General features: G+C 40.7%; 1 protein-coding gene across 1 annotated transcript; it reads left to right on the top strand.

Annotated features, from left to right (window-relative positions):
• Positions 1–27,888, top strand: kitlga (kit ligand a). Its single transcript, XM_069687072.1, has 10 exons — positions 1–280; positions 18,512–18,622; positions 19,651–19,707; positions 20,135–20,287; positions 20,525–20,705; positions 22,605–22,652; positions 23,316–23,407; positions 23,639–23,748; positions 24,402–24,466; positions 24,564–27,888. Exons 1-9 carry the CDS (start codon positions 266–268, stop codon positions 24,430–24,432), a joined length of 798 nt encoding a protein of 265 aa, XP_069543173.1. The 5' UTR covers positions 1–265; the 3' UTR covers positions 24,433–24,466; positions 24,564–27,888.

Below are 27,888 nucleotides of genomic sequence, written 5' to 3'. Positions count from 1 at the left end.
GTCTGGATCTGTGCTATAGATAGATGGGCTTCATGCCACACGCCGTCAGCCGACAGGTTGCAAAGGTTGAGAGTTTGATTCCACAGTTTTCGCCGTGTTTCTCCTTCTTCTCGCTGTTTTGGGGTCTTTTTTTCTCCTCTGCTTGGATACTGCTGACTTAGGCATTGGATATGTGCACACAGGATGGTGACAACCCCTTTCCTCCCCGTAGAAGTAAAATAAAATAGGCTTTCGCACAACACTGGATTTACTCCTGTCGTTCCATATGAAGAAGTCAAAAGTAAGTGATCGTTTTTGCTTGTTTGTTTCTAGAGGAAATTAAGTGTTTTGGCGTGACGCAGGGCAGCGGGACACGCTCCTGCAGCTTTCACACAACCAAACTTCACCAGAAAGCCTTTTAGATTTGCATATTGTTATCCATTCATATCGCATGATTGCATGAATTATGCATTATGAATGTGCCTTCATAAGACACCAATTAGTTTGTTGTAGAAGCACCAGCAGGATCAAAGCTGCCGCGCGTCTATTGCTGGCCTAATATCCGAGTTTATCACGGCTGCAAGGTGTTAAACCTGCTCACCCGCGTTTTCCACTCCACCTGAACGGAGTTCATGCAGCCTATTCAACATCCGAGTCTTCCGCGTTCCGTTTGCAGAGCAGCGATTTTAGTGGCTGCGGATCAATAAGTTTATAGTAACGGCGCCAGTCTGGCACTTCAGGGTCCACGTCTGAGAACGTTTAGCACCGTAACTGCGTAACTGTCACCTTTTAAGTTTATTTCTAGTGTTCAGTTTCATAGGTTTGCTTTTGGAAATGTATTGCATGTGTTATTTGGGAGGTAGAACAGGAAGATTTACCTTTTAACCTGCAGAACAGTGCTTAAACTAAGAAGTCACTGACTTACACATGATCTCTAAATCACGGTGAGGTTGCTGTGTAGAGGTCCAACAGTTTTTTATGTTTCATATGCAAGTTATAATTTAAGTACCATTCCAGGGTGTCACAAATCCATATTTCTGGTTGTATAGAGGCCTGAAACCTTGTGATAATTATACACCTGGAGAGTTTAAATGCCCGTCCATGCACAGCCTGTCCACCGGGTCAGGCAGCATTTCAGTTTATGCATCAGCTTGTTTTTCATTAGAAGAGGCTGCTGTCTGCTAAAAGATGACGAGGCTGCAGGGCCCGCTTAACCTCTGTCCCGGCGAGCCCTTCTCTGACACAGCTGACCCCAAAATGAAAAAAAAAAAAAGATGACTTGCAGCGTTTCTTTGAGGCAAATTTTTATGATTTTTGCAAAGAAAATCAAAGCAGTTCTGCATTCTAACAACAGCGGTCCTTTTATCTTTGCGGTGCACATGACAGCCTTTATTGTCCATCTTTACCAGCATGTGATCCCTTACTTTACACCTTTTTAAATGTCCTTGACAATTTTTTGCATAAAAAAAAAATCATCTGAAATGCTCCATTAAGGAACTCAAATGTGAAAATTGATTTACATGTGTGTATTTGTGCGCGTTACAAGGTGTGTAAAGCACATTTAAGGCAGGTTTAACCTGCATTACATCCCTCAGGCTGTTTGACTGAACCCTGCGCATATCAGGTTTTTGACTAATCTCTGCCTCGCTCTGCATGGCAACTTAATCTCCTTCTAGTTACTATATCAGTTACAATGTAAACATGTGAAACATATAAATATTGATATGACACAGGGTGTGTGTGCGTTTGTGCATTTGGGAATAAAAGTCTTTGAAGTCTCCGGGAGGAAGGGTGGGCACTTCTGCATCCGTGCTGCTGTTAAACATATTCCAACACAGTTTCCTTCTATGCCTGTTTAATGAAGTTGTGCAGTAAGTTGTGCCGAGCGTCCGGCTGCTTTAACAGACACCTTTCATCTTCTTATTTAGTGTCCTCCCCGCAGCGCATGGTGCTTTCCACTGTCATGTAACCACATGTGAAAAAAAAGGAGGAGATTTTGTCTGATCTTTTATGTTTGTCTTGTGGAAAAAAAAAAGCTCAAGGATGCACTGATCTATTTATTCCGCTCACATTTCCATAGGGCTTTGAGTTTTAAATAGTACAGAACTCACAACAGCCCTATCTTTGTAGTTTGTATTCACTTCTAACCAGAAATGGAACCCTGATTGTGCACCAGAACTAAGACGAGCATATTTACAAACGCTGTGGCACATACATGTTAGAAAGAGTAAGAGCATGTCTACATCTTCACACTTTCACAGAACATTTGACACCAGTAGGGAGTGCTGGTTTTCTGATGCCTGCATTGATTGAGCAAGCAGCCACCCAAGTCTTTGGGCTGTGGGAGGTTTGAAGAGAACTCTGATGTCTGCGGTGCCCCTTTGTCCGTCCTACACGCAGCCATAAAGCATTCTTAGCTGCTCAAAATCACCGCTTCTTGACCGGAGAAGCAATTTTCCCAGGTTGCACAGACCTATCCCGGAGAAGAGAGATGAGGCAGATGAAGAGGAGTTTTAAGTAGCAGGATGATTTAGACACACACGGCCGGGCGTTAGAGGAGCCTCGCTGCAACGCAGGCTGTAAATCCACATGCCATCACATCACATTCTGTGGGCTCAGATGGCTTCTGTTTTATTGTCGTCTCCTCTGACCTGCAGAGGAGCAACATCAGAGTAAACTACATCCTGTTTTTACACGTCCAGGAAACGACAGACTGGCACTCTGTCTGCATCAATAGGCTGCGGGAAGCATACAAGAGGTAGGCGTCGTAACAGGAAGGGTGTCAGAATTACACTTTCCAGCTAACACAGCTGAATTAGACACATTCTATAAAAAAGCACACTTACTAAAGACTAAAATCTGTAAGGCTGCTTTCACACCTAAAGTCTGTTTGTTTGATCCGAATCAAAGACCAAACTGTTGCAATGTTGCGGTTTGCCTCGAGTTTGGTTTGTGTTCACACGGCAGCTTTTACCAGCCGACCAAAAGTTTTGCTGCGTGAGGAAACTGCTTTCTGATTGGTCAGAGTTACCACGTATGAAAAGTCCCTCAAGTAAAGAGAGAGAGCGTACTCGCAGATGTTTTGACAGTTCCACAGTTCCATCAGCTCCACTCTCCTTCAGTTTTCCACTGGACAGTTTGAACACCTCCGTGTTCTTGTGCGTTTTCACAAGCATTTGTGAAATTGTTTAGTCAGCCTGTATTTCTATTACAGCCCTCACCTCGTCGCTCTACTCATCTTGCTGCCTGGCTGCGTGGCCTCTCTGCACCCTACCCACAATGCACAGTGTTTTGGTTTGCTTCCTATATTAGGTCCCACTTTAAGTCCGATTATGATCTCACCTGAATCAAACAGGACCGCGGTTCATTCGGAAACAGACCGAGTCCCGTCTTTTCTGGCAGACCACGGCCCGGTAGTTTGGTCTGCACCAGAGTTTGAATGCGTGTTTTCACCTGTCCAAACGAACCGGACTTTAAAAAGTCAAGTAAAGTCAGGACTAAAGCTGTCAGGTCTAAATGCACCCTAACTCACAGGTGGTTATAATGATCAGCGTAACAGCAGGAAGAAAACAAAAGCATTTAACCAGAGCTGTTTGGTGTAAGCTCAGTGCAGGGTGAGGGTCAAGTCGCTGATATTGAATCAAATCATTTTGCCCTCTAAGTTGTGTTTTATAATTTAAAGCTAAAAGAATGTTCGCGTTGTGTTCCTTGTCAATGCTGCGTATCAAATAGCCCCATATGATTTGTGTTATAATCACAGATCATGCCTGGCTGCACGTCCTTCCACGAGTTATTTAATCTGTGTGAAATAAGACTATTGCGTGTCGGTTCCACTGCGTTAAATGTTTTCAATATACCACTTACATTTGTTTTCACATGCAAGATGCTTTTTATGGCTTTGAATTAAACAACACATGGAGGTTTCATGAATCATTTCATTCACAGTTCTCTGGCTATACAAAGACAACCGTCTTCAATTGCGTAATCCAGACTTCCATTTAAAGTCCTGAGGATTTGAACAAGGCTTGTTTGCAGTGAGGATTAATCTGCTCATCAGTTCGGCTGCTCCCTTTGCTTGTGCATGATTGACCCACCAAAGGTTGGAAGGCGGTTAAAGAGGTTCTGCGTCAGAAATCTCCAGGCTCACGTTATTGGTCAACTACATTCATTTGGATTGGTTATGCTACTTACTTCCGGGAAATCTGAATTATAAGATAATTTAAGATAAGATAAAACTTTATTAATCCCGAAGGAAATTACAGATAGCTCCAAAAAATACAGTACAATATACAGAATGCAAACATCTCAAATATAAAATTTAATATAAAATGTATGGGTTAATGCAAAAGACACAGTGCCTAACAGAAAAAAACTATATTACAATAGCTATCTATAAAAGTAGGCAGGAAGTAATAGGAAACATTTTAGACTCAAAGTTTAATAAAATAGTGCAGAAGGTGAAGTCCTGACGTTTTAAATCTCTAAACCCAGCGACGTTTGAGATGACGAAGCCTGCACGGTTCAATTACAAGAACATGAATTAAGAGCCTCCCTGTCATTAGCTAACAAAGCTCATCTTAAATGCAGGAATCTCACCTAACTCGCAGCAGCAGGTTTAAAGCAGGAAATACACAGTAGTCAGGGGAAAAATACTTCTTGGACAGTTCAACCAGTGCAGCCACAGCTGCACGCTAAATTGTGTTTCATAAGAGCTGTGCCCTTAAAGTCAATGATTCAAGTCATCGGGGAAATCCCATTTTGTAGCTTTGCTCTGTGAATTTCATGGATGGATGTCTTCATGTTTATAATTTACAAGGTGATTAACCAGTAAAAATCTGGAATAAAGCTCTATAGTATAGGTAGTATAGGTTATTATACTTATAGTATGTTAAAACAGATGGTGACATGACTTACAAGAAAGTAAGTTGGAAACGCTATAATCTTTCAATGTTTTAAACGGCAACTTACAGGTAAAATCTGAGACCCACGTATGCTGATGTAGGACTTGCTTTCATTATGCAATTGCTGCCATAATAAGCTCCAAAGCATCGCGCAGGCAGAGTTTAAAATGTTGGCTTTCCCCTAGTGGGAAGAAAATCTACTTTTTCAGAACTGTAAAGCTCATTGGATCCATTCAAGCCACAAAGCAAATATGTTTTGAGTTATAGGATTTTGTTTTTGTCACAAATCCCAGGCCTCGTGTTGGAGCAATATGATGTTAGTGTGCGTCCCCAGCTGCAGATTAAGGCCTGACTGTTGTCACTGGACTGCCTGCCCAGTCTTACCTAAACCCTGCCTTTGCATGTCTTTGGGTGAGCATAATCTGTGGGAAATATTCATTTAGCTTCATCATATATGACTTTAATGTACCATGAGACCACCAAGAACTCACTTTGAATACATTGTTTGGATAATGTCAGACGGGGGCCACGTGTATGTTTGTCTTGTACGAGTGAGCGGCAGAGGTTTTGGTATATTTGGTGTATAGCCAGATTTATAGAAGACATCCAGAAGATGGAAAACACACTGAAAGATCTTTGGGAATTTAAAAACAATGTTTACAGATCTCCGACCCATTAACCATGAGAGCTGAGGTCTGTCGGTCGACCCGTCAGATCCTGGAACAGACCGCTATGTGTGCAGGAAGTGTGAACCAGAGGCCACAGTGATAGATTTGATGCTTTACTGTGGAGATGCATGATTTAAGAGTTGTAAATTAAATCAATTATTGCTCTCTTGAGGTTTCACTGACTTAAAAGAAAGACAAACTCTTCACATTTATCAAGATAAAAAGCCTTGCTTGTTCCAGCGTCTCAAATGTGATTTCCTGTTTTGCTCTGTTTTACGTCGTTATTGTAAATCGAATAAATTTTGGGTTTGGGGCGTTGGTCAAATGGTCACTGCGTGCTCTGGGAATTTTCTATGGCCATTTGGTTTTCCAACGCAGCTGCTTTGGAGGACAGGTGGCGTAAAAACAGCAGCAGCAGTTGGAAATCTTAAGAGCTCAAAGCCAGTTCCAATTTATTTCACTATCTTGATCGGTTTACGTTGTTTTTATTAGCTTATGTTCTTCTCCTGAAGGGAATTTGATTCACTCGCTGGATGCGCTGACTCCCGCCAATTCAGCAGGTGCTGCAAAATGTACAAGAAATATGGACGAAGCGTCACTTTGACCAAAACAGGACTTCAATCAGGATGTGAAGCCAAGAGTCGATGCTGTTTCCAAACAGTTATAGTGCCTTAATCTATCTATAACCCGACGTGTTGGTGGGGTCCTGATGAGCACGTGTTGTCTGCCATTATTACAGAATCATGGGTCTTAGCAGTCGATTTAGAACAAACAGCCCATTTAGTCGAATGCACTATCTGTGCATTCAGGCTCCTTTAAGCGCCTCTGGACTATGTAATGATGTCGCCCCAGAGTTCGAGGTTGCGCATTGGTGACCTATTATTTTTTACAAGCATAAATCTTAAGCAATGAGCTATCCCAGTGAACATCTGACTCAGAGGTCTTGCTGCTGGGAGGCATTTAGATGGCTGTGACTTGCTGTGCTCTTAGACATCTTCATGCCTAACAGAAGATGCACTTGATAGGAAATTGCAGTTTCCACATGATCAGGTATTCTGGGCTGCCTGCGAGGTCGTAAAGGACAATTGATACCAAAGATAGAAAGTGAGTTAGTCATCTCTGCTGCTGAAGAAACACTCTAGGGGTGGACATGGGATTTTTGCCATAACCACATTGCTTTAGGCTTGACATTCTGTGCAGTCGACTAAAACTGTTCCTCCTGGTTTTACAGGCAGTGGCATCAAAAGATTTTCTGATCAATTATAATAATGGAATGGGGAGACACGGGAACCTTCCTCTCTTTTCGTACCTCCCTCTCATTCAGTTGTCCTTCCTAGCTTCCTCTCAGTCAAGACGGCGGTGAAGATAAAAAAGAGAACAGGGATTTATTCTTCTCAGACTGCGTGCCTAACTTGAGCGGATCATAAGCGTAGACTTTATACAAAGAAGTACCTCTATTGTGAATCATCACAGATAGGAGAGAGGTTGTTGAGCAGACAGGGACAAATGGGAACCAAACATGAGGCTAATGGGTTGCAGATTATGAAGGGTTGCAACCCGCCCTGGGGATAAATAAGGCAGCCACATACCCGGGTGATATAATTCAAGCAAAAGGAAAATAAGGGGAAACAAGGTGAACACTTCCTCTGATACATTCTGGTACATTTTTATGTGCTGTTTTTGCATCAATGTCAAATCCTGAACCTCTCATAAAGGACGGGGTGGATCAGTGTTCTGCTATCGCCGTCATCTTCCTCTGCCTTTGCATCTCTTGGACGGACATGAGCTTGAAGGATGGAATTAAACACCTTTCTTGTCTAAAGTCGATCGTGAAAGTACCGAAGGAGTCAGCCATCTTTAAGGAATGTGAATCACTGCAACCACGAGGGGTCTTCAAGTATAAATGTGCACATAAAATACGTGTTTGACGGTCCAGAAGTGATTAGCTGCAGACAGACACATCCATGCAGATGCAGATACACTCACTCACTCACACAGAGGACCAGACACATGGTCCCCTCCTGGCAAACAGGCGATTTTATTGGAAAATTGGTCATTTAGATCAGGTGAAAGATGTGTATAATTAACAAGTGAGGAAGCGTTCAGTGCCAGTTCTTTCAACACTAATTAGTTGCAGACACTTTTCTGTCTCGCAAAAGACTCTGAGGTTTATTAACCGCCCAATTTAGAACATTTCCATCTGTAAAATGCATCGTTGAAAGAAAGCAGGAAGAGAGGTCTGTTTTTATTAAGTGGGCGGCACACCCTTTACTTTCCTCTTTTACCCCCCTCTCGGTCCGTTGGTTGCATTCATCACCAAAATAAAAGCACATTGTTGGGTCTTGTGTGCTTAGAGCTAACAGCATAATAGATTTATCTGATTTGTATAACTTGCCTGCAGCCATTTCAAACCATAGTCATGCAGATCTTCAATCACAAGATCAAAACTTCATAGTTTATTTTTATTGAATGATTCTGGAGGAAATCGAGGTGGAAAGCTAAGCGGAGCTGTGGGTGAGAACTTGTGAAGGTAAACACTTGGCAGGGCGTCTGTCGGGGAAAAAAGCACCTTTGCACAACTCAGATTTCTTCCTTGTTGTCTGGGCCAAATTCCCCTCATGCGTTTAGTGCATATTAACCGTACTGTAGTCGGCCATAGCGATATGCTGCAGCTCGCTCTTCAATGTGAAGACACTGCCATCACAGGGTTTAATTGATATCAGCCCTCAGGGTGTCTTGCCTCCATCTGTCCAGCTGGTGCTGTTAACAATACATTTCTTCAGACCTGCGTAGCTTTACTCTGAGGTCTGAGACAATCCTTCTGCGTGATGTATTTCATATGTTGCTCATCACACATGCCTGTCACTCCCCCCGCTGTCTGTTTTTCCCCTGTTTGTCATTCAGTAAGGGATTCATTATCGTCTCAATCTCTCTACAGCTCTCTTTCCTTTTTGTTCACCTCTTGCTTGTGAGGATGCAACAATCCAGTCCGCTAAATCCGTTCCCTCGACTTGAGTATTGGCCCATACAGATAACCTCTCCAATACACAGAAACATTTACTTATTATTAGTGGAAAACACTGAATGCTTTGACTATCGTTACACTCTCCATTAGCAATTGTCCACCATTGTTGTTTGCTATCCTCACATGATAATTCACATGTAACCAGGTGATCTTTTTAGGGAAGGGCTCATAAATATGGTATCGGATTGGTGCATTGAGTTGTGTACTAACCAATAAACTGAAAAAGCAATCCTGGAACCGACCAGTATGAGTGCTGATAACAACACGGTCGAGGACTCCAACTCACGTCTGTCGCATCTCAGTTTAGTGGTGGGACTGTAAACGTCGTCCGCTGACCACACGATATTGGCTGTGGCGACAGTAGTTGATGGGTTCTGAGATATTCAGCCAACCAGTCCCCGCCGGCTGCAGACACAGTTTTAACAAACAAACCAAAACACCAAAACAAAGTATTAATGTATTAATCCTAATGAGTTCCATTCAAGCAACACACCTCAGAAGACCCTGATGCATACTAGTAATATATTCAATGAGACACATGCAGTGAGGTAGCTGTTCTGAAAACTAGAGGCCGATGTTTTTAAACCACAGTAAGAAGCAAACTCCGATCCATCAGTAGCCATCACAGTCAGTCCGTTGTGAGAGTCTGCGGTAGGGAGCAGAATCCGTGAAAGCATTGATCGCCTAAAATAAAAGCGATGCAGCAACTTGAAAGCTGACAGCACAAACCGGCGGTTTCACAGGCCTATAACTTCACAGTGAAGCGTGCGATTACTAAAAGCTTTTGTCCTGTTAAAATGTTAAAGATAAAATAAAACGTGGGTCAATACTGACCGAGCGTCTTACCGAACTCAAACACGCCGACGCGTGCGCTCCACAAAGCTCACTGAACTTCTGTGTTGGCTGGCTACTGCAGTTGTAGGAAATATTCCCCAAAAACCCTTCAAGCTTAAACTGGTGGTTACCCCGAGTCATGCATTGCTGTTCATGTTGTCAGACACTTTGTCTGCATAAGAAGCTTCAAGGTGAGAATTTTAGAATCCGTCAGAACCTTTTAGGTTGTTAAGTTATGTCTGCACAAGCAGTTTGATTTTCTCTCACGCAGCTTAGTCGTCCGGCTCTTCTCCGTAACCTTGAAGTGTATTTTGTTTGTGCCAGCAGAAGACTGAATGTTCCCAGATACTGATTTAATTTAACCATGAAGCCAGTAAGCTTCAGTCACTTTAATCTGATGTCTGGAATGTACTTTGCTTTTTTCGCCTCTCAGTTGTTTGACGGTCTGAAAACACATTTCATGAGACATATTTTAACATGTAATCCAGGTATTGGATTTGGTGGTAATAGATAATGTTTGACTCAAAGCAAGGTCAACATAAAGCTCAAGACATTTTCATAGTCTTATCTCTTGTATGAGGAAAGATCAGCTGTAAATATTGAAGCCTCTTTTGTGCGCACTTTATTCATTGAGATGTTAAATATTTACATGTGAATGTGACTAAGGTCCTTCCTGATGGCCTGCAAACTGCAGAGTCTTAACAGTGTGCTGTGAGAGACATGCATGACTTTCTTTTCCAGTCAGTAAACAGCATGAAGCGGTAGAAAATGTTGGCTCAGCGTACAAAGTAATTACTGATTCAAACAATGGCATAAACAGAAGCATCGCAAGCAGTAGAATAATTTGCGGGGGAAACAGTGAGACTCTGTAATTCAAAACACTAAAGGGAAGTTTGATATTATTTTGTTTCAAAGTATCTTCACAAAAGCCAAAAACATCAGACAAAGGGGAAAAAACTATTCTCTCATTCAACCTCAGCCTGGATCAAAGAACATCTGGACACCAACAGCAGCCTGGTTTTCTTTGCACAGCTTTTATGTCCTGTTTTTAATCCTCATTATGAAACATGGGAACTAATATCACATGGCAAAATTCTAACCAACGATCTCAGCAAAAGATTAGGATAAAATGTCCATCTCGGACAAAACAAGCAGCATGTTGCTATGGCACACTAATGTCATGCAAGGCCCTGTGTTCAGCTTTTATGAGATTACACGGTTAAGAGGGCCACGAGGCCGGCGGTCTGGAGAGCCTGTTCAGCTAATGACGCCTCGGGTTCAAAGTGGTGGTGGAAAATGAGACGGGGGTAATCATCCTCAGCACCAATATGATGAGGCAGAGCAGGCTCGCAGGCCTCGAGAGCTGTAATGCACCTGACAATTACGGAGAAGAGGGCTTTTCTTTGGAGGGCTGCACCTGACTGTTCAACTCTTTTGGTCTGGTATGATCTGGTTCTGCTGTTCTCAGAATAAAAGTGGTTGAATTGCATTGAAATAAAGGGTTGTCATCAGTGTTTCAGTCAGAAATGTGGACGACATACAGCATGGAAATACTTTCATTCTTCAGCGCCATTAGAACACACAGGGAGTGTCAGGCAAACATTGAGATAAGCCAGATGATGTTATCTGGCTTTTCTCACTGCAGCTTTGTGGTTTATTGATATGTTTGGCCAGAGCTGTGTCGTTGGGAGTCAATGAGTATTTTTGGAACTAGTCGGAATAAAATCTGTTTGTTTATGAACAGCTAAAGCTATTATCTAACTGAGGTATTTTCTCATGTGAAAACAAATCTGTTTTGAAGACTAATGAAGCTCTACCAACACGTTTAGCCAAACCACAAAACCTCTAAGGTTTCAGTATCAAGTCAAATGCTGTCCAAGAAACATGTGTGTTAAAACTGCTTGCACATAACACTCACATGCAGCCAATTCACTGGCCAGAAATAATATGATAGCTTGAATTAAATGGTAAGCCAGTCAGCCAATAGATTGCCCAATGTAACACTAGTGTCCAGTCTTTCTTGTAAAAAGGTCGTAATTCATTAGGTAAAATAAGTATCCAACTGTTCAACAGCCAACTTAAAGTTGAACAATGCAGTTCTGGTTGGAAGGTTGTTTGGTTTAAAGTTAGCTTGCTATGATGACATGTAGTCTATGTACAATTGATAGTATTCCAACTTTGGTTTTAATCATTCAACTTGTTGAAAAAAAACAATCAATGCTAAGCTAAAAATCTGAAAGCTACAGAGTAACATTTTAATGCAAAAGAAAAAATGCAAGCATATTAATGCACCCACTTATATGTTACATACAGTTAATACAACACTTTCTGATTCACTGATGTTGGTTTGTTCCAGAGGGTTCTCAGTGATGTCCTCCTGAGCTTTCGGAAGGTTGCGTTTGCCCAAACTATAATGTTTTATCGCCTGCAGCTTGTCATGCTATCCTCAACAGCTCACTCTGCTTCTTCTTCTTTGTGTTTAAGTCCTCAAAATATTTAAATATAATCCAATGACAGTGTTACAAACTGTGACTAAGCCTGTAGCTACAGCTGCTTGAAAGTAAAAACCTCCAGTGGAGCTTTCAGTGTTTTGTCAGAATAAATTTAAAGTACATTTTATTGTTATTTACACAGAGTTGCCTTCTTCAAAAACAGCCAGCGCACCACTTTAGCATGCATTGTTAGCCGTAGCTAGCTAACCAGTGGACAGTCTTTTCTCATTCTCCCTTTTTCTATAAACGTCCACTCACAGAAGTCACAAAGTTGCTTGGGCAGTCATGTCTTTGCCTTACTTCTTGCTCCCCTGCGCTGAATTTACATTGATTTGGGTCGGTGTAATCACTGTATGTAAATCGCTTCACTTTCAGTCACCTTTGACCTTACAAGGGAATTGGTAGTAGCTTCAAGAGTAACTTCATCACAGAACCAATCAATAGCGCTGCAGATAATGACCGTGATATTTTACATGGTGGGAGAAAGTTTCACAAAGTCCAACAGCAGCAGACTAGACGGATCGATACTGTTATAGCCGAAGGTTTGAAAAGAGGTGCTTCGTCAGCAGAGACGTTGTGTGAAAACATTGATCGTATGTCTGTTCGGTGAGTAAAAACCAAAGAAGGAATAATTAGAATGTAAATGCAACTTTTTTTTTTTTTGCTGAATGTCATTAAAAAAGCTAATTTGACTGACTTAGTCAATAAAAGGAAATATAATACCCTGAAAAAGCCATAACAATAACATTTTCTTTTATTGTATTATTGAGTTCTATTTTGCCTTTCATGACATCACATGACTGAAACACAGGAAGGCGCTTGGTGCAAAGCAAAGATCTAAAAGCAGATATGTCTGATCCTGACCATGCTAAAAACTACTTTCAATGTTCCCCAAGGCCAATCTGCCCTCCAAAAGCTCAAATAATATATTAAGTGTTTTAGAAAGCCAGTTGTCAGCACCAAGAGCTCTAATGAGATTTAAACTCACTTGCAGTCAAAACTTGCGGCTCCTCTTAAATCAGCAGCTTCGCTGGCTGTTTCATGGACTGTGGAATCTGTCTCATAAAGAGCTGGGGAATGCCTGCAAAAATCACTGTCGCCACTCAACATATCACATCCTGCTGTGTATACTGCTGCGTTTACTTGGCCCCTTCTTGTTAAAAAAAAACCCCCAACAGGGATGCAGCCACCACCTAGTGATTCATTGTTCAAACAAACTTTGCGGCGATAAACAGGGTAGTGCCGTCGGAAGTGTTGACTGAAATTCCCATTCATTAAAAGCAGATGCAGTGAAAGTTTTTTAGAAGCTTTAAAATAAATGTAAACAGTCTGTCCTGCTGCGTTGTTGCGACTTGAAGGCAGTTTTAAGAAGGCTGGATTAAGACATACAATTCAGCGCTAATAGTAGATGTACGTCTAATGGCACAAGATCACATGTCGGGACCAGATGGATTCAATTTTTCCCTCAAGGCTTCCGTGCATTAGTAACAGGCTTCCCTATGTAATTCACTTTGATATAGCAGAGCACTTGCTGCAGCAAAAACAGGCGTCAAAAACAAGTCAATACGTTTGTTTTTCATTCAGCCAGTTCAGGTGTGGAAGACCAAGCCACTTTGAGGATGTAGTAACATAAATACTAATAGATACATGTTCAACCAAACCAAACAAGTTCAGTGGGGTGGGATGTTACTTGTGTAGGGTCCGAGGTGTGTGGGCTGCAGGAACTTGACGTTACTCGTCTGTGCCCGTTGCAGGCATTATCAATCAACAGCAGTACAATCCAGAGCCTACACTTAAAATTATACCACGTTTATCTGAAGATTCGCTTTTTGATGTGGTCTTATATTTGCTTTTGTTTCATTCTTTACAAATAAAGAAATGGTGAAATCTACAAATGATGAAAAATCCCAATTCTTTTTCATCATTTTGCTCAGCTAAGTAAAAAAAAGCGTCTCTTTCTGCCTCCCAACACCTCCTGTTTCTATAATTACAAGACATAAATGTACAAAATAATTGATGATCTAAATATCTATATTTTTATATCTATAGTGAGGATTAAAAATGTGGATATGTCGAGAACAAGAATCCTGGTTGTCTTACAAAAATAACCCCATTAATAAATATTGTTTGTAAATGATTATACAACTTTGCAGACATCATTTTGATTTAATTTGTATGATAGAATCGGATAAACAAATGTCTTCACTGTTCCCAAATATTGGTTTGTTATAATGCAAAAGCAAACTCTGCTTATGTTGGACTCATCAGTCAAATCTGGTTTGTTTGCAGGCAAACGTCAAGTTTTGCTTTGCTGGACAACTTTCACGACTACTTGCAAAATGCCTGACCTCTTGCACGCTGTCAGAATTTTATTTTTCCTGTACAACTGTGGTCACACAGAGGTTGTCGCATTACTGATTAATTACACATTTGTGCACACATTTAGCTTTTCCTAATCTCTCTCCTAAACATTGCTTTCTTTTCCTCCCCGTCTGCCGTTTAAAGATGATAAGTTTTCAGTATCTGTAGAAGCTCAGCCTAATTGAATTACATCCCATCTGCCCTTTACATGGAGCTTTTCCTCCAGCCTTTCCTGCTGTTGATGGATCATTGTTCCACTCTCTTCCTGTTGTGGTTTTGTTTGACAAATATTTAGCAACAGCAGGAACGTGGGTGCGGGACTTTGCCTTGAAGATTTGAAAATGACAGACCTAAATCTCCAAGAATATGTAGGTGGCGGACGTATGAATGTGTGTAATTGTTGCTGCAAAACAGCAAGCATGGGACATCAAACCGTTGCTTAAATAAACTATAGAACAAAATCCTGTCGTACTGGTTAAAGTGCCCTAAGATTAGACGTGGCTCAGCGCTCTATGATCTTTTTATCCCTCTCACTGAGTGCCGTTTGTGAAACACTCAAAGCTTTATTCACCACAGTGGAGGTTCACTTTCAAGGTTACTGAATTGTTTGGGTTGGGCTTTGACCAGACTAATCTGTACTAAGAGAAGAATTGTGGGTCATTGCATAATGTGGTCGGACTGGCACAAAGAAAAGGTGACAGGTTAATGCAGAGTTAAGACAATGCGGCTTCAGTTGGCAGTAAAACAAAAGCTGCAATCATGGGAAAAAAAGACTTATACAAGCAGCTCCTCATTTCCCAGAGAATATTACAAACGGCTTGTAAACAAAGGAAAGCATGTTAATCGTCAGTGTCCCTTACTTAATGGCATTGACTGATGATGACTGCCTTATCATCCGGTTTCAACATTAGCAAAGCCAATGTTTAAAACTATTGTGTAATCCGTGCATTGTTCACAGCCGTGTTAGTTTGCCTAGCAGTCGTTTTCACTGCTTTGTTTGTGGGCGTATTGCCATCACCAACTGTCAATCTGCAAAATAGCTTGAAACCAAACGCAGGAAGTTAACCACGTGTTGTGACAATGTTGTCTTTATGCACATGGATAATTGCTCCATTGTGCTACTAGTGGTCTAAAGTTCCACAGGGTACGATTCACTCACCTGGCTGTGAGTTCTGATTGAAATATTCTTGTTTAAAGTTTGCATGGACTTTAAATACATATTACTACATACTAAATATTTATCTAGTATTGTATATTTATTGTTATTTACCACTTACAGACGTTGTAGTACAAACATCTGTCATTACAAAATCAACACTAAGAAGAGGTGTAGATAAATCACTGAGCAGTGACAGGCTCTCTTGTCGACGACTGACCGAATGCGTTAGACTGCTGTACACTACACATGCAGAGATTGACATCCAGGTGATGATTCTGTTCTGCAAATTAATTCCAACTGTCAGAAACGGTCGCCTTTGATCTTGTGTAAACACAGTTGATGATGTTTTAGAACAATTGCCTGCAAGTCACAACAACGTTAACTGTTCCCAACATGACAGTCACTTATCCCAAAGTACATTTCTCACGGCACTCAGACTGGGCCGAGAGCCAGCTGCATGTCAGCAGCTTTAGACAGCTCGCTAATGGTCTGAAATGCGCAGGTCTGACCAGTTAAAGCTGCTAGTGTAATCTGTATGATAGCATGAGAGTATCCGTTGGCTTTTATTTGTCTTCTTTCAATCACTAATCTCCTCAATCTATCTTTTCCTGGAGGGTTTAAGATGCAAAGCAATGTTTAGACCTGACCAAAAAAACTAAACAAACCACCAGGGACTAATTTCGCCCCCCAAAATAACTTTTAAGCCCAAAGGAATCCCAGAAAAAATAGATCCAAGTCTGAAGAGAAGTCCAGAAAAAACATTCCTTGCTACCAAACTCCAAGTTTCAGATTAAATCTAAAAGCCTCATGAAACTAAAGACACTTTGACAAGCCACAAGAGGAAAAGCAGACGTGTAAATAATGAAACGAATGATGGCTGAATACCATTTGGATACTTAAGTTTCAAGGTCCTGGTATTGTGCATGCTGGCTCACTGTCCACGCTGATGACACAAGTAAGCCAAAGCTTACTGGAGCACTTGGATGGATTGAGACCACCGAGTGATGAGCAACACTTTTTCTGCAAAGACGATCTCTCCAACGAAAAAGGCCTTTCGTCTCCTCACTGCTACAGACATCTTGAACAAGTCTAGTTTCTGTCTTGGAACATTTATTCAAAGTTCCCATGAAATCAAAATAGATGACACATAATTCTTGCACTGATCGTCATCTGTACGGTAGTATCTCGCCCAGCGTTGACAAAGAAAGAGGTTTTGTAGGAATTCTTAATGAGAAAAAATGAAACAAGACTTGGTCAAAACCTAGCATGAGGCTGACCGCATCAGGTCAATGTGCGCTTTTGTGGGCAATGTGTTACAAGGACTGTCCTTATGAGGCCCATGACAATGTGTTTGAAAGCAAGTGCACACATTGCGGACGTAGGAGCAGCCCTGCCTACAAAGTACCCAGAGCCATATAGACAGAGAGTCGCGTCAGTGGAGATCCAATATGCTCCATGATCTGCCATTGCGACATCGCAACTCTCTCTCTACGGCTCTGAATGTACCGTCACTCACTCACTCACATACAGACCCATGTATAGGGCTGACCCCTACTAGTTCATCTTCAAAAAAACATGACTCATCCTTCACTCATAAAAGTAACTAAAATGCATTCATTTTAAAGCTTTCTTTCGTTTTGAAGCCCCGCCCCCATGACGCACCAGACAAGCTAGCACGCAATAATGCACTGTCACTACGTATGTGTTGATTGTTCTCGCATTCTGCCAACAGTAGCCCAGAGGCATGTCAGCTGACAGCATAGGTGCAAATCTGTGAATTCTCTTTTTGAGTAGTAAATATAATTTAACATAGCTCCAAAACAGAGCATGAAGCTGATGGACTGCACACAGAGTTTTGGCTTTTCTCCAGTTGGGCTTCTGCGTTTGCAACGTGAATAAAAATCAAGCTTTCAGGATCATAAAGCCACAGTGCACCACAGATTTACAGGGAATACAATAAAACATAGACACCCAAATTTCACAGTATACATTGGGACTGTACATTGGCAGGACTGGCAACACAATGCATACCATGATAAGGTGGTTATGATTCAATACATTGCGATATATTGCAATGTTGTAAACTAGGAGTATGCATAAAACCAGATTAAAAAAGTGTACCTCACATAGTCAAAGGTTAAGAAAAATACTTCTGTTCTGGGATCTGTAAAACCAAAGAGCTAAAAAATGGACAAAGATCTAAAGAAGAAAAAAGAAATACTTGATGAATGGACTACAAAATTAAATACAACCTGATGAAACAATTGAGGCATCAGTCTGTGATCCCACATAATAACATTTATGAAGTATTTAGTTGTTGGGGAGGGGATCGACAATTTAGAAAAGCATTAATCTTAACGAGCAGGGAAAACATTACGAGGTGCTGATGGCAACAGAGGAAAGGTCCAAGAGAAGCCAAGATGCTCGCTGCTTTATGGAGGAATAGGTTGGACTTAACTTCTGGGATTCATTTAATCTTGGGGTATTATGTTCCAGAGTTAACAGCCCTTTACGGAGAAAGCCGACAACCAAATGTGCATTTTTATTGAGTTTATATGACTCTGTGTGTGTTTCTCAAGCTATCAGACTCCTTTAACACAGACTGCAGACTGTTTTAGGAGAGAATGACGTTGATCTGAGGGTCAATTCAAAACACAGACAATACTGATTACTCACTGACCTGCTCTTTGCAATACTGGTGTGATATAACACTGTGTCCTTGTAAATTACTGTCCTGTGTGTTCGTCAGAAACGATTAGCCGGTGAAGACAGTACTCTACTAAACACTTTATAGCCGACTGCTCCTTAAGTTTATGTACATTTTTTATAGAGACACATTGTTCATTGTTGACTTTCACAACCGCAAAGAGGATATACTGTCGGTCTGTAAATGTGGTTACTGGTCGGAAAAGCTAATAGTTGTTAGGTGTGACCGCACCGATGACGAGGTCTTTTTAGGTCAAAGAATTGAATGAGTTAAATGGTAACAATGATTGTAACAATAGAATAAAAAAAACCCGTATAACATATTTCATGTACATTGTTATTTATTGTACATGTGACTAAGTGTGTTTGCCTCTTTTGACCTACAGATTTGGATACGCATTTGTGTCCATTTACTGCTGTTCATCACGCTTGGGGTACATTCAAGCAAATTTGACGTCAACCCAGTGACAGATGACATCTCGAGACTCTCTATTTTGGTAAGGAAAACACTAAATATAATTTCAATTCAAAAACATGTAGACACTGTATATACTGCGCCTGCTTTATGTGATGCTGTCTTTAATTATATTTGCATGGATTTGCATAGTATAAGCATAAAAGCAAGAACATCCAACAGCGATCAGATTTTTGTCAGATGCAAAAATGTGTTTAAACACTTTCATTGACGTAATGTTTTGGAACTGCAGCAGTGGATCAGCTGGACTGTAATGCTGCAATGTAATCCTTTGGGGCAATTGCTCCCAATAACAGTATGTCTGCTAAAAGTGTGTTTTTGCCACTGACTAAGAGGATTATTCTAAGTGTCTAACAACATAACAGAAAGGATCCCCACCAACTCTTTGCTGAAGATTAAGAGGCTTTATTGAAACCATTAACAGCCGAGCCGATGTATCACTCTCTTCAACAGTAATTTAACCTCACAGAGTATGGGAGTTGCATGCTGGGTCTTTTTCTGTTATTGTGTGGGTTCTTAACTAACAATTAAAAACACCAATGTCACACAACAACAAAAAACTAAGTAAGCCGGTAAGAGAGCGGCAGACAAGAAACTCTTGTGTTAATAAAAGTAAAGTAGGCTTTGAAAAGAGCAATGACATGGCTATTTCTCGCCAAAATAAAAGTAATTAAAGGTAATGTCGTGTCGATAGCAAAAACAAGCACTTTTGGAGAATGTACTTGGATCGGTACATTTGCCTGCAAGGATTACATCAGGACTAAGCAACCTCCAAAAAAATGGTTTAAAAATACCAGAATTACACTTAAAAATATTTCACCAGCAAACAGAGGAAAACAATTTAATGACAGAACCAAAAACAAACAAAAAAAAGCCTACAAAAAGAGAATGGCTCTTTTACATATTGACATACTGTCCACATGCTACACTGTTTACTATGTAGATTATGTTGTCGTGAGTTTGCAGTTTTTTTAATTAAATTTCTATGTGTACATACTTCATACAATTTGTCTACAATTAAATGTTTTTCTCCTCTTGTTCTTTTCACAGAGACAAAATATTCCTAAAGATTACAAAATTCCTGTAAATTACGTTTCAAAAGAAGAGGTAAGATCTTGGGGAATAATGCAGCCTTATTCAGTCCTTGTTGCCTTGTGGCGAGTAATTCTCAAAATCTAATGACCAGAGCAGATTTGTGTGAAAGTTAGCATATTCACATTTCCAATAGACACCTTTGTATTATACAACTTAACAGATGTCTTTACAATTACTCACACTGACACATAAAAGCAGGTGTACAACATGAAGTAACACTTTACATTGATTGATTTGCCTCAGCTACGCCTCTGGGCATGCTTTGGCTGACCTTACATCCATTGTACAGTTCAAATGTGTCAGCCACCACGACTGTGCAGTCAAAGTAACATCTAACATGACGACTACATCTTAATGATTTGTTGACTTTTTCATAGATCAGATTAGCATACTCTGTATTTTATTGCTCATTGTCTCCCTGCTCTTTTTCTCCTTCCAGGGTGGGATGTGTTGGATAAAATTAAACGTCTTCTACTTGGAGGCGAGTTTACAAGATTTAGCACATAAGTTTGGAAACATTTCATCCAACAGAAAAGATATTAGCATATTCATCCAAATGCTCCAAGAACTACGGCTCAACTTGGGGTCTTTGGTAAGTCTGTGCAAAGGAATAAACCTACTTAATTTTCATTATACAGGGGGAAACTCTTTCATACAGCCATGATAATAAACATGCATGTATAAAATCTGAAATAACATGTTCTGCAAGTATGTGTTTACAAATTTGATTATTTGATTTTACACTTTAACAGAAAGTGAATGGTTTTAACTGATCGCTTGTAAAGAAGTCCTTAAATTAAATATATGAATTTCAACTGTGTGTGTGCAGGAGCCAATCATGCTCGACTTCCATTGCCACTACAGGGAAGAGAGGTGGCAGACAGCGCGATACTTTGACTTTGTCAAAGACTTCCTTATAGCTGCACAGAATAAAGAAGACTCAGATGACTGTGAGCCTCCTCCCTGTCCCACCACACCGCACACAGAAACAACAGAAGCATATTTAACAGGTGAATGTTCATTATATGTATTTTGTATTTTGGGAAGTCCCTGTTTAAATCAGTGTTAACTGGGTGTTGGCTCTGTTTTTTTAGACAAAGCCAGCTTTTGATCCTTTCCTCTGGTACTGTGTGTATGTCATATTTACAGTTAAAGCCCTGCTGTGGGTTGCTGCTGTGTTTATGGCTTCAATAATGGATACAGTTGCCGCTTGGGAGGTTAGAGTTATTTCCCATGACAGTAAAATGAAATAAGATTCAGTCCCTGGCCTCGTTCAGAATCAACTGCACTATTTCCTCTGCGTACATATTTCACTGATGCTTTGCAGGCTTCTCTTTGCATGTCACAATACACATTGTGTAACTTTACTATAAAGTTTTTATTGATGTTTGGTTCCTTTGTGTATTCTAGCACAATTTGTTACATTTTTTTGTCCAATCAGAAGTTTACTGTGTGGATGTTTTAAACAAACACATGTGGTCTTTCCCAGGAGAAAAAGCTGTAGCAAACAGACCAAAACAGACTCAGTACAGTTTAAAATCCAGACAGGACTGATTTTTACGATAGCTTCTACAAAACAGTTGAAACTGAAATGTAATAAACTGTTACATCCCTATAAATAAATGCAGAACTCGTGTTCTCAGCGTGCAGTTATTATACTACCCATCTGGAGGATTATAAAACGATAAGACTGGCACAAGATCAGTCAGTCAGTATAGCTTTCTCAGGACAACGCAGCTGTTTTGGAAACATTGGAACACTTTTGGGTCGAGATTTGTCTCTTTATGTGGTTCTGGTGTTTATGTGTTCCAGTCAGTGAGGGTCGGTTTTACTGTGCCGCCCGCCATGTTAGCCCAAGATTCTGTCAAGAAAAGAAAAGATCACCTGAACGGCTGCCAAGCTCACATTCCGAGTGTGATTTGCGAGTTCAATATAATCCTTTTTTTCCGCATTAATACCAGCAAAAAGTCCAGTTTTACTGTGAATCACATATATTTCACTTACCTCCAGTCATGTCATGCTGACAGTTTTTGAGATATCTATCAACGGCTCACTGTAAACTGTTTTTTAAAGCGTTTCCGTGGTATGAAAAGTAATTTACACTATCTGCAGATTAACCAGAAAATGGTTCCTGGTGAGAGTTGCCCGAAAGTCATATTCAGTGCTTTGAGCACCACAAAGAAATTTGACGGTACTCCCACCAAACTGTAAGGCAGATGTGAACCTTCACAGCAAAGAAACCCAAAGCATCATTATCGTAAGATCCCGCCAATTTGTGTTTACAGACTATTTAATAAGCTTTTTATTGTAGCAAACATAAACAGCAATCAGCGATGTAGGTCACACTTCACACACAGATTGAAACCAGCAACATTCCAGTAACAAGCTCACTTCTTGTAAAAAAACAAAACAAAAAAAACCTTTGGACTATTGTGAACAGGCTCTATTTAGGACAGATCTCCTGTGGCCGCTTCGAGAAGCTTTTAATCCAGGAACCATTATTCCCTCACAAGAACTTTGCGAGATAAAAACTGAAAACGGTCTCAGTGCGTAGACGGCCCATTGAGACGCGGCTGAGTCACAGGACTGAGGGAAGATGTCCCCAGGCGGCGCATGTGAAAAGGAAGAAAAGGGCCGAAACCTGATTGTATACGTGTTGATTACAGAGCAATCTTCCAATCTTCCCAAGCGCTTGGCTTTTCTTTGCCAGAGTGGTCGGATCAGATCTTTTATGTGTATAGAGGGGGGTAAAAAAAAAAGGCAGCGTTGAGTTTACTTTTTAGCACCTGACAAAGAAATGTTTTCATCATGCGGCACTAACTTTCCACCCTTTTTTTATCCCTCCTGTCCTTTTTTGCTTGTCTCTATTAACCCTGAATTCTCCAACCATCTTCACTTTGCCCCAACAGAATCGCCCGCACCAAGCAGTAAAGAGTGTACAACAGACTGCAAACAATGTAAGTTTGTAATTCCCACTATTTCTGAGAAAATAAGTGTCAGGTCTGTGATTAGGTTGCAGAACCAGCCCAGCTGGTGTGTCAAAGTGGCAGCTTTTGCCGGCGACAGTTTTTTGCCACATTGTAGAGCGAGTCAGCCCATTTCCCTGGAGCTGCTGTCACTTCATTATTGATGTTCTGCAGAGCAAATTCCTCAAGTCAGTCTCAGTATCAGTGAAGTGACTTAACCAGGCACTTAAACAAATAGAAAATAATCAATTAAAGAAACCATCCATCTTTCTTTTGCACTTACCTGGTTTGTCAGCGTGGATGTATGACAAGAAAATGGTTATGTTCAACTCAAAAATGTGCTTTCATGTTCTTCTGTCGGATGTTTGAAGATCACCATGCAGAACGAAAGCTGTTTGTTCCCCTTTCATCCTTGAAGGGGGGAAAGTTTTCTTTGACACCTTTTAAAGTCATTGACTGATTTTGTCAATAATTCAAAGGAGTGATTTTTGTTTGAAAGGAAGCAGCGAGATGTTTGCGTACTTGCTCACACTCACAACAAGTTAATTATTTAAGTGTAGACATTGAAAGTTCATGAACCATGAAAGCAAAGGTAGAAAGACATTAAAGCGATCAAGCAATTGTTCCACTAAACTTTTTTTTTTTCCCTTCCAGATCAGAGTCCCCTGACTGTGGTGGTGGAGAGAAGCCTTCTCTCTTTACTGTTCATTCCACTCCTAGCCCTGGTATTCCTGCTTGTGTGGAAGGTGAGCTGACCTTTGACCCCAGACAATAAGCCGTTTAACTACCGGTGCGGCTCCAAAGATAGGACTGTTTATATGCGTTTTATTGTCCAGAGAAACCGCTTTGTTCCGTGGAATTTATGATAGCCGGCAACGGCCTTTAAACCTTATGCAGATGCTGCGCAGATTGTGTTGTGTTGTTTTAAGCTGGAACTGAGAGCTGTGGCAACCGAATGATCTCCTACCTTTGAACAGGTCCGATCACGGAGGAACGGGGAGGACGTTGAGCAGAATTCTGGAGAAGGTGGCCGTTTCACAGGAACAGAAGGGACTGCGCCTCCACTAGATGCTGAAATATCAGAAAAGTGAGAATTTTACTTTACATTCATTGAAAGTAAATTACTAATATTCAGAAACACTTTGGACTGACAGATACGCAGTGTAGACTTTATTCCATTTGGAACAATGTCCATTCTTTGATTTTCAAAGTAGTAGGAAATGAAGAAATGAAAATCTTTAATAGATACTTGGGCTGTTTAAGCCGTACCCAGAGTATCCCTGATGATGTCATGAGGGTTGTTTCAGCCTTACTTTGAGGCCATGTTTGATTTAAGCTCAGCAGAATGCCTTAAGTTTGGGAAAAGAAGAATTTAACAAAACGAAAACTTTTTGTTGTTGTTTTTGTGAACAACCTTTTATTAGGCAAACAACACCTAATGACACATTCAATGGTATTATGGAAATAGTGGTATCCAGCATTTCCTGAGCTTGACCCAAACAAGGAACCAAAAGCTAGGGCATTTCCTCCTCCGCTGCTCCAGTTTTTACCATCCTTCTTTCTATTCTTTCTCTTGTCAGTCCTCTAACTTTATGGAAGTTCGGGGTAAGTGGGTGTATTACTTGAATCTGAATTTGTGGTTTGGCCCAATCTAAACTCCCGTTACAGCTGGTCTTTATTGATCAGTAAGCTGCGTACGAAATGAAGTTGTTAAGTATTTTTCTTTTTGTCTCATTACAGGAACAAGTTGAACGTCATTGAAACGGTGTAACGTGTCTACCCTTTGATGTTCTTCGCCGTAATTGGTGAGATTCTTCATTCAATTAACAGCGACAGAAACAAAATGTTCAGATTCCTCGATAGATGCTCTAAAACCTGTCCCAACCCTTTTTGTCCCCACAGGGCTCAACTCTTTTCTTCTGTTGGTGACCAAAGGCGATGAACAACAAACACGAAGCTGAATTCCATAGAGAGATCTCCGAGTTAAAAGGCCTGTTTTTGACTGCTCTCCAGATTCACGATTCACGCAGATGCACGGTTTGTCTTCTGGTTAAACCGTGTCTGCTACCATATGGATAAGCTTGCCTTTCTTGTAAGACTGCATTTACCCCATGCTTTTGAAAAAGACAGATTTAGCAGAGATAAACCCCCCGTACTGCACCCCAACTGGATCTTCCGGCTCCCATAAATCAACCACAAGAACCTGCTGCTGCATGAACTCTTTCGGAGAGAACTTTGCTTCCCACTCAGCACGTTGCTTCAGTCTGCCAGTGTTTTTGGGGCCCACCAGTTCATCTTCAATCAGCAAAGCAGAGAGTGACTGACACTGACTATCTCTGGAATTAACTAAGCCATGAGTTACTACCTCCGGTGACCCTTATTTTAACCCCTCCTCAACAGCTCGACATTCTCCTCTCAGTCTGGGGTTCCCCAAAGAATATGATGTTGAACATTGTAGTTCCAAGGTATAGTCACGTTGTCTGGTTTAGGCATGTACCCACAGGGGTGTGTGATGTATTTATTTATTGATGGTGGCAATGAGCTGCTGCTGTTGATACAACCGAGATGTTTCAAGCAACATTTAAAAGCACCTTTACTAATGGGTCACATTTAAATAATCTGTATACTAATGCATCATCAACCCAAAAACAGCATTCCTGAACGAGATACATTCCCTTGAATGATGTTGTTGGCTTGTACGACTCGGGGGATTTATATTGAATGCATTACATGGAAGAACAATTACGTTAATACAGAATGTGCTGCTTTGATTGCTTACATTTAAACCATTAAAACCTGCATTCTGCTAACAAAGTATCAGGGATGACTTCTGTGGATCCAGGATGTTTTTTTGTGTTTGTTTTAAAGGTGATTTCAATGCATCAGATTCATGTAAGACTCCCTTAGTAAATGTTAGCTCAACACTGCCTTTATTTCTACTTTATGCTTGCAAAGCAAATGCTGTTACAGGAAAGGTTTTTGACTGCCATTCCTCGATGAAAGAACATTTTGGAAAGGAAAACACTCAGTTTGTAAAAAGAAAAAGAACATGATTGAATATATAAATCGACTGCTCACTCAATGACCAAATATACTCGCCACTCAAACCTGTTTTTCTGACTTTGTCTTTGCTTGAATAATAAAACCCATTTTAGACAATCTGACAAAACTAGTTAGTGCATTTATCAAATTCTAAATGCTAATGAAATTGCAAAGGCTGATACCGCTATGAAATTTACACATATGCAAAGTTATGCTTTAAAGTTCATGGGAGTTCCATGCAGACTTAAATATAAAGATTTGCCTTAAAGTTTCGCCATAATGTAAACGGAGTCAACTTCAACTCCTTCACACACAGAACTTTCACACATCAGTGTAACTTTCAAAAAGTATCTTTCAAAAGACGCGTGGCGAGTCTCAGTTGTTTCTCTCCGTTCAAATCCGACGGGACAGACGGGACGTGATTCAATTCTCGTATATACAGCAACTACAGGAGCCCTCAGACCCATTCCCATATTAAACCACTGCCCCCCTCTCTGCCTGCGATACGTTATGCACTCTTAGATCTGATAAGTTAGCAGCTGGAGGTGCTCCCGGTCTCAGTGACTTCAGATCTTATCCCAACTGTGAGGAGAAAAGGGATTAAAAACATCTAAAGAGTGGCTGACTCCCACAAAGCCTTGCCCATTCAAAGTGAGGTAGACCAATAATGTATGACAGGTTTTAACGGTGATTATTTGACAATCTGCAAAGAGGTAGTGTGAACAGGGCACGCTGGCTGTGACCTTTCCCATCAAGCCGCCCTGCTGCCATTAGCCGACAGTGACAAAGTGGCAGGACATAAAAATCGGATTCTGTATCTAGTTTGAGTATTTCTATCATGTCTGTGGTCTTAAATTGTACAATGTCCATGCTTGGTTTTGTGCCTTGTTTGATTAGTGCGATTGAGTGTGTAAATGTCAAAAGCCTGCAGATAACAATAACCCCCAATTTCTCTCTCTCTTTTATTTAAAGGAACTCAAAACCAGTTTAGTCGGCCCAATTATACTCCAGACAGTCTTCTGAAAGAGCCGTGCTTAAACCCTTTAGGCAGAATCAGCTGCAGCGGTTGTGACATTTCTGTCCACACGTTACACGTTAGCCTCTGTAACCTTTAGAAAACACGTCAACTCTGCTCGTTTCATGTGTATTTCGGAATACATGTTGGGAATTTTTCTATTAGGAGATGAGAGTATGTTGTGCAAAATTGATTCTATGTTTGAGAAAAAAGTATACCACATTGGTGTTCATATAGTTAAGAGCAACCGTACCTTTCAGCGTCAATAGCTGGAATTCTTTGGTGTGGTTAAGTATTGTTTGTCGTGTTGAACTGCGAGATAATTTAATGATTCAAAAATGCATTTTTGAAGAGCGCTCTATTAACGGCGATGCATTCCCCGTGCTATAAAAAATATGGCCATTTCGAGCTGACTCTGTGTTAGAAAAAGTATACCACATTGGTGTTCATATACTTTTAGCTGGAATATCTGATGTTACAAGTGGTAAAGTACTGTCTCTCCAAAGCTTTAAGCCGATTTTTTCCATTCAAAAATGCATTTTTGAACAACACTGTAGTATACTATCAATGGCAGTTTAGACCTGAGACTCTCTTCGATCATCTTAACGTTTCGCTTCTATACATGAAGACTATTACGCGCAATGTCCAGTATTCTGACAGAGACACAGGCTAGTCCAGCTACTAAAAAACTTACCAACAAATGGTATACTATGTCAAAAGTTGCTTCTATAAATAGTCTATGGATATCAAGAGCTGCAACAGGTCTAAGCTGTGAAAAAAAACCATATAACACGGTCTCCCATTTTCCTGTCTATGCGAGAGCCACAAACGGTCTGCATGTCTGATGCATGGAAGCCAGAAAGCGAGGGATTTCATGCATTAGTGGAGAGAATGACCGCCCTCGAATACTGTTCCTGTGTGGGCTGTTGTGGGGTCTGAGAGTGAGCAGAGCTGCATCCTGAACAGTGCTTTAGGGCTCGAGTGATTAAATGCATCACACTTCAGAGGGTGAAGCAAATGGCTCTAGGCAGGAAATAAGTCTGGGTGCCAAAAAGCAAATGTAATTGTTGCCCGGTTGATAATCTGGGTGAAAACTCTACTGTATTCTGTATTTTTGTATAAATGTAAAGAAACATATATGAGATATGAATAAAGTACACGTATCCAACT

The sequence above is a fragment of the Semicossyphus pulcher genome, unplaced genomic scaffold, assembly GCF_022749685.1.
Source record: "Semicossyphus pulcher isolate SPU_LCO1_2020_fin unplaced genomic scaffold, fSemPul1.0.p SCAF_8, whole genome shotgun sequence".
Taxonomy (NCBI): Eukaryota; Metazoa; Chordata; class Actinopteri; order Labriformes; family Labridae; genus Semicossyphus; species Semicossyphus pulcher.
This window is presented reverse-complemented; position numbering and strand designations above follow the sequence as displayed.